The sequence below is a fragment of the Musca vetustissima genome, unplaced genomic scaffold, assembly GCF_032173495.1.
Source record: "Musca vetustissima isolate MV318-11 ecotype Yass unplaced genomic scaffold, APGP_CSIRO_Mvet_v1 utg171544, whole genome shotgun sequence".
NCBI classification, from domain to species: Eukaryota; Metazoa; Arthropoda; class Insecta; order Diptera; family Muscidae; genus Musca; species Musca vetustissima.
Window position 1 is genome coordinate 1 of NW_026878181.1, and position 8,258 is coordinate 8,258.

Here is an 8,258-nt window from a genome sequence, read left to right on the forward strand (position 1 = left end):
CGATATATACCCTTGCCCTTTAGGGGTCCATTGCTAAGTGTTGGTATATTGTTTTTATCGTCATAGATCAAATCGATTATTAATGTATCGCCATCATTTGTTAGAACTCCACCCTGTGCTGTTGCATTACACTTCTGACAGAGTAATGGTGAAAATACTTGATACTGAATTTCAGGTTTTTCTATCGGCAGAGTGTGTTTTCCATCACAACGCACCCTGTTGGGCTAAAGGGCGGCTTCAGTGTTGAGGGGAAAATTTAATCCACGATTTTTTTTTATTTCCATTCAGTACCATGAATCCTACTTACCATTTGGCTTAATATTCCATAGCAACGCTATGTAAATTTTTATTGTAAATAAATATTTAGTTTGAATTAAGAAATATAGTTTCCCAATACTATTTCCATAATTGGGCGCCATTAGCAACATTTTGTATTCCTTACCAACAATTAGAAACAATTCCGGAATATATTTTCTCACAACCATGTTGTGTTCGTCTAAAGAAAAATTCCACTGATTTCAATGAAAGTAATAAACTCAAATTCATACCTACATACAAGTCTGCTACAATGTTGTAAATCCTGCAGGACCAATAAACAGTTAAAGGCCATTAATGAAATGAACTTTGCGATAAGATCATAGAAAAATTTTAAATATTATCAATTATTTTTCAACTTGGTCTTTCCACCTAATTCATGGCCTTCCCCTTCTACGGGAACCATAAGTGGGGTGGCTTTTATGTGCCTTTTGAGCTGGGGCATTCTCATTCATTCGCACAACATGGCCTAGCCAGCATAGTCGCTGCAGCTCAGTACGACTGACTATGTCGATGTCCGCGTATAAATTGTAGAGCTCGTGGTTCATTCGACGCCGATATTCACCGTCGACACAGATGGGCCCGTATATCTTTCGGAGAGTACCCATGCTTCAGATCCATATAGCAGCACGGGTAGTATCAGCGTTTTGTAAAGTGTGAGTTTGGTCTGGCAGAAGGTGGTCTTGTTTTGTAAACTGCTTACTTAGACCCTAGTAGCATCTGTTGGCCATCACACTCCTTCTCCGAATTTCAAATCTGATGTCATTCGTTTTATTTATGGCGGTACCAAGGTCCACGCTTATGGTAGTAAGGATCCTTTAAAAATCCACGCTTATGGTAGTAAGGATCCTTTAAAAATCCACGCTTATGGTCGTAAGGATCCTTTAAAAATCCACGCTTATGGTCGTAATGATCCTTTAAAAATCCACGCTAATGGTCGTAATGATCCTTTAAAAATCCACGCTTATGGTCGTAAGGATCCTTTAAAAATCCACGCTAATGGTCGTAAGGATCCTTTAAAAATCCACGCTTATGATCCACGCTTATGGTAGTAAGGATCCTTTAAAAATCCACGCTTATGGTAGTAAGGATCCTTTAAAAATCCACGCTTATGATCGTAAGGATCCTTTAAAAATCCACGCTTATGGTCGTAAGGATCCTTTAAAAATCCACGCTTATGGTCGTAAGGATCCTTTAAAAATCCACGCTTATGGTCGTAAGGATCCTTTAAAAATCCACGCTTATGGTAGTAAGGATCCTTTAAAAATCCACGCTTATGGTAGTAAGGATCCTTTAAAAATCCACGCTTATGGTAGTAAGGATCCTTTAAAAATCCACGCTTATGGTAGTAAGGATCCTTTAAAAATCCACGCTTATGGTAGTAAGGATCCTTTAAAAATCCACGCTTATGGTAGTAAGGATCCTTTAAAAATCCACGCTTATGGTAGTAAGGATCCTTTAAAAATCCACGCTTATGGTAGTAAGGATCCTTTAAAAATCCACGCTTATGGTAGTAAGGATCCTTTAAAAATCCACGCTTATGGTAGTAAGGATCCTTTAAAAATCCACGCTTATGGTATGGTAGTAAGGATCCTTTAAAAATCCACGCTTATGGTAGTAAGGATCCTTTAAAAATCCACGCTTATGGTAGTAAGGATCCTTTAAAAATCCACGCTTATGGTAGTAAGGATCCTTTAAAAATCCACGCTTATGGTAGTAAGGATCCTTTAAAAATCCACGCTTATGGTAGTAAGGATCCTTTAAAAATCCACGCTTATGGTAGTAAGGATCCTTTAAAAATCCACGCTTATGGTAGTAAGGATCCTTTAAAAATCCACGCTTATGGTAGTAAGGATCCTTTAAAAATCCACACTTATGGTCTTAAAGGTCCACTAAAAAGAGCTTGTTTAAAAATCCAAGATTATGGTGATAAAGATCCTTTATATATATAAATATATTTTTTTTTAAAACCACGCGTATGTTGTTAAAGGTCGTTTAAAAATATTTGTTTAATGCCTTAGAAGTCCTTCAAAATTTCTCCATAGAAAATTCCAATATTCTTCCAAATAATTATATTTTCCATTTGCTATAAACATTACAACAAAATTCAATAATATAATCAATTTCTCCCGCTCTAGGTGTAAGGTCCCTTTATTCAGCAAACTTTTGTCATAAGAAACTTGAGCTCTATATATTACGGTTTTTGGGCCAGTGTAGCGTTCAATGTGTGGAAATTGTGGGAAAGTGATGAAATCTCGTATCTTTGCATATTCCAAAACCTGCAAAAAAATTATGATTTTATTTATTAAAAAAAAACGAATTATAATTTTTATTTCCCACATCTTCAGGAGGAATTTTTAATGGGTCCTCTACATCAATCCATATTACTTTGGCCTTGCATTTCGACTCCCATGGGGTATCATGCATTGCCATTGTACCCATATAGGTATGGAAATAATCCAGTGTCTGTGGTAGGAAATCACTCAGCTTGATAGGTGGCTCGGCGGGGAAATTGAAATTGCTGCGCGAGTGAATAATCTCTGGTACTACTGATTTAAAAGATGGTACAAATTTCTCTGCTTGTTTTCGGACCTAGGAAAGAAATACATTTCTATCCGGTATTATTATTTATTTTAAAATCCACCCTTTTGCTCTTACATTAAATATCATCGATAGTATGGTAATACCCTCATTCGAATTCACGGCCGCTTCAAAATTCCCATACTTCAGACTGTAAAATGTAATGTGTAATTCGGCCGGAAAGCTGACATTGCTCCATGACCATTCATCGGGTGCACTATATAGCCAATTGAAGTTGATGCCATGTAAACGATATTTCCCCTTTCCCAGCAAAGGCCCATTTCGCAGAGTGGGTATTTTCTTCGTATCGCTATAGGTCACATCGAATACCACCTGTTTACCATTATTGATTACAACCGTACGTTCGATTAGTTCATCACAGTTCTCACAGAGCAACGGGGGAAATGTTTTATTTTCAAATTTAACCTCATCCTCATAGTACGGTACAAAATGTTTTCCAGCACATATTACACGGCCCGATGTTATGGCAGCTAATTGGAAAGGACAAGTGGTAATTGATTATAGAAATATTTAGAAAAAAACATTCCACGAACATACCTTCGACAGCAGATATCCGCAATAGCTGGCCAAATGCTGTAATATAATTTGGATTTATTTTTTTTCCAAAAAAGTAAAGACCAGTTTGGAGATGTAAAAAAATGGCTATCATACCCTTAAGAAATATTATTCCCCAAAAGTATTTGTGTTCCATTTGCTATGAGAATCGTAACAGAACTGAATTTATTTAACATAAACCCAAAATGAAAACAGAAACTTTAATTTTCAAAATGCCCAGTTCGTAATGGACAGTCCCTTGTGAAATACACAGAGGGGGTGAAATTATGGCAGACTTTTATTGTCACTAATAGGAGCAAAATATTTACTTACTTTGCTGGCTTGTGACAGAACTTTCATTCCATAAGCCGAGCTTTAAAAAGATTTCCAGGCGAGTCGGTCTTTTGACCAGTTTTTCCAATTGGAAAGACCATTTTCGGCAATGTTGTCTTGGACTTGATTTTCCATCGTATTCGTCGCCTTCCCTTTATGCGTGAACCATCAGCTGGTTCGCTTTTATATGCCTTCTGGGCTGTGGCATCTTCATCCATTCTCACAACATGACCTAGCCAACGTAGTCGCTGCAGCTCAATACGTCTGACAATGTCGATGTCGAGAATAGCTGGTACAACTCATGGTTCATTCGACGGCGATATTCACCGTCAACGCAGATCGGCCCATAGATCTTTCGGAGAATTTTTCTCTCAAACACTCCAAGAGCTGCCACATCTGCTTGCGTATGTACCCATGATTCAGATCCATATAACAGCACGGGTAGTATCAGCGTCTTGTAGAATGTGAGTTTGGTTTGGCGGGAGGTGGCCTTGCTTTTGAGTTGTTTGCTCAGACCATAGTAGCATCGGTTGGCCATCACTATCCTTCTCCGAATTTCAAAACTGATGTCATTCTTTTTATCTATGGCGGCACCAAGATATATAAAATCTTTGACTACCTCGAACTTGTATTTCTCAAGTTCCCCAGTTGGTCCGAGTCTACTGGACGTCGTGCGCGTTGATACCATCAGCTTGGTCTTTTCGCCGTTTACTGCCAGATCCACTTTGGCAGACTCCTTTTCAATTTGTTAAAAGGTGGCTGTTACCGCTCTTAATGAGCGACCCCTTATGTCGATGTCATCGGCGGAGGCGAGTAACATGTGTTGTTTGGTGTACAGAGTGTCATTTCTGTTCAGCTTTGCGTCTCGTATGACCTTTTCCAGCAGGATGTTAAAAAGGTCACACGACAAACTGTCACCATGTCTGAATCCTCATTCGGTATTAAAGGGCTCCGAATTAATTTTGCAGGAATGCCAAACGAAAATCTGGTCAATGGTGGATTTGCCAGGTCTGAATCCGCATTGGTATGGTCCAATAATGTTATTGACCATAGGCTTCAGTCCTTCACACAGTACGCTGGATAGCACTTAATATGCGATAGGAAGGAGACATATTTCTCTATAGTTGGCACATATCGTCTTGTCTCCTTTTTTGTGCACAGGACATAGGATGTTGAGGTTCCAATCATTGGGCCTGCATTCTTCTAGCCAAATTGACGTCGAGTTTCCGTGTTGTATTAGATCGCACCTTTGCTGCAACATTAAGACAGGTGCGTACGTTGGCTGCCACAAGGTAATGGTCCGAATCGATATTCACTCCTCGGATCGATCGGACGTCTAAAACACTGGATATATGCCTTCCGTCTATCAGAACATGATCAATTTGATTTCTCGTTACTTGATCAGGAGAGATCCAGGTGGCCTTGTGTATATCGAGATGCTTGAATCTGGTGCTGCTAACTACCATGTTTTTTGCTACCGCGAAGTCAATCAAAATCTTGCCGTTGTCGGATGTTTCTTCATGAAGGCTGAATTTTCCGACGGTGGGGCCAAAGATGTTTTCACTTCCGATTTTTGCATTAAAATCTCCTAGCAAAATTTTAATGTCATGGCCAGGGCAACGGCCATATGCTGTTTCTAGGCGCTCGTAAAATATGTCCTTGGTCTGTAGGAGCATGGGCGCAATTTAGACTGGTGTAAAAGAACTTCGCTTTTATATGGATTATAGCAATTCGGTCATCTACTGGAGTAAATCTGGAGACAAGGTCTTTTATTCTCCTGTTAACCATAAATCCGCAGCCAAATTCATGTCTCGTTTCATGGCAGCTATAATACAGGGCGTAATCGTCTGATTTACTTACGCCTGTCCCTTTCCATCGCATTTCCTGTAAGGAAATAATATCGGCTTTGTACTTCTTGAGTATATCCGCCAAAGCGAACACTGCGCCTGTTCTGTACAACGTGCGCACATTCCAAGTGCAGATTCGCAGATCGTGGTCCTTTATACGTTTGCGGGGGTCGTCAACATTAGGGGGGTTTGCTTTTCTTTTTCTTAGCTTTTTCATAGTAGGTTGGGTTTTCCGAGAGTGGGGAACTAACCCGACGCCTCAACCCATTTTTATATAGTTCTTATGGGTGAACTCGCGGCACATATTAGCTCACCATTTCATCGGGTGATGAGAAGAGCTCCCCAGGTGGCACCGCGGAGGAGGATGTGCCTGCACCAAAGCCTTCAGTTTGGTGTTTTACCCGTTGGTAGAATTTTCGGACTTTATTCTGACTACATCTCGATTTGCTCACGCTCAGGTTTTTCTTGTTCTTTCTTCTGTTTCTGAAAATACGTTTCTCCTCTCTCCTTTTCTCCCGATAGTTCTCCATCGCATTACGTGTTGCTACTGTCCGCAGGGTTGCTCTATACGCTGCGTTTTTCATATCAGTAGCATTACGACACTCCTGATCGTACCACGGATTTCTTGATGGTGGTCTTTGGTACCCATGTGTTGCTTTTGCTGCAGTTTGTAGGAAGTCGGCAATTCTTTGCCATTGTGTTTCTATATTATTATCGGGACAAGGGGTGATTTCGTCAAGCAGTTGAGTAAGGAGAAAATATTCTTTAAAAATCCGCGCCTTATAACGAAACCTGAAAAAATGTTCTTTAAAAATCCATGACTTATAATGGAGCCTGAAAAAATATTCCTTAAAAAATCCACGCCTGATATTAGCCCTGAAAAATATAACATGGAGCCTATATATATTAAAATATGATATTATATATTTACGCCTGAAATATAGTTTTCACAAAAAGAAAAGACTATTAAACAAAATAGATATATCATATATTAGCATACAAAAAAATCGATATATCAAATTGCATAAATGCACGGCTCTCGATACCACTATCATTTGTCGGAGTTAATGATCTGTAGATTACATGACCTATGGGTCCATAATAGTCTATTAATGAAAACATTTGAGTTCGTCCAGAATAGGTCAATAATTTTTCATATTCGTGTACCTAAAAAGAAGTTCAAATTTTTTTTAGATATGATTTCTAAGTTAAATTCGTACCTGATTCGGATGTATTTTTAGTGGCTGCTCCATATCGATATATATTATTTTTGCTTTGCAAGTATTATCCAATTGTGCCATATTGGAGGTATTACTTCCCATATAGGTGTAATAATAATTTAGGGATTGTGGTAGGAAATCATCGAGTTTTAAATTAATTCCAGGTGGTATTGTGGTAGTCGTCTTCAAGTTAATGACGTTTTTTAAATAAGAATTTATTGCTGGTAGAAATCCTGTACATGGAGCATAGGGTCTGACCTGAAATATTTTTTTATTTTAATTTTGATTTAGCAATTTTTTGGATTGCAATTCACCCTGAATATCATCGACAATATGGCCACCGCTTCATCTTGTTCCACTGCCTTTTCATATGTTCCATATTTTGTATTAAAGAATATTATGTGTAACTCTCCGGGAAATGTAATATTATTAAAATTCCATTCCTCTTCGGTCCGCCCTATCCAATTTAAATAAATACTCTTAAAACGATATATACCCTTGCCCTTTAGGGGTCCATTGCTAAGTATTGGTATATTGTTTTTATCGTCATAGATCAAATCGATTATTAATGTATCCCCATCATTTGTTAGAACTCCACCCTGCGATGTTGCATTACACTTCTGACAGAGTAATGGTGAAAATACTTGATACTGAATTTCAGGTTTTTCTATCGGCAGAGTGTGTTTTCCATCACAACGCACCCTGTTGGGCATAAGGGCAGCTTCAGTGTTGAGGGGAAATTTAATCCATGATTTTTTTTATTTCCATTCAGTACCATGAATCCGAACTTACTTACCATTTGGCTTAATTTTCCATAGCAACGCTATGTAAATTTTTATTGCAAATAAATATTTAGTTTGAATTAAGAAATATGGTTTCCCAATACTATTTCCATAATTGGGCGCCATTAGCAACATTTTGCATTTCTTACCAACAATTAGAAATAAATCCGGAATATATTTTCTCCCAACCATGTTGTTCGTCTGAAAAAATTCCACTGATTTCAATGAAAGTAATAAACTCAAATTCATACCTACATACAAGTCTGCTACAATGTTGTAAATCCTGCAGGACCAATAAACAGTTAAATGAAATGAACTACGCGATAATATCATCGAAATTTTTTAAAAATTATTAATTATTTTTCAAACCTACAAGGGAAATAAAACTTACTTACTTAGCTGGCTTGCTACAGAACGGTTGTTCCATAAGCCGAGCATAAAAAAGATTTTCAAGCGCGTCATTCTTGTGTTCATCTCCACCAATTTGGAGGACCACGTTCCAATATGTTGTTTTCTACTTGCATATAATTCGTGGCCTTCCCCTTCTACGGGAAGCATCAGTAGACTATGCCTTTTGAGCTGGGGCATTCTCATTCATTCGCACAACATGGCCTAACCACCGTAGT

The 8,258-nt window shown here is 38.3% G+C and overlaps 1 protein-coding gene across 1 annotated transcript; it reads right to left on the bottom strand.

Moving 5' to 3' along the window:
- Positions 1–2,513: 2,513 nt before the first annotated feature.
- On the bottom strand, positions 2,514–7,649 carry LOC133322969 (carbonic anhydrase 3-like; the record flags this gene model as incomplete). Its single annotated transcript, XM_061531919.1, has 6 exons — positions 7,643–7,649; positions 7,347–7,571; positions 3,454–3,489; positions 2,974–3,386; positions 2,656–2,907; positions 2,514–2,594 (listed from the first exon to the last, which is right to left on the bottom strand). Coding segments are annotated over exons 1-6 (1,014 nt in total), but the record flags the coding sequence as incomplete, so codon positions are not given.
- Between the last annotated feature and the right edge of the window lie 609 nt (positions 7,650–8,258).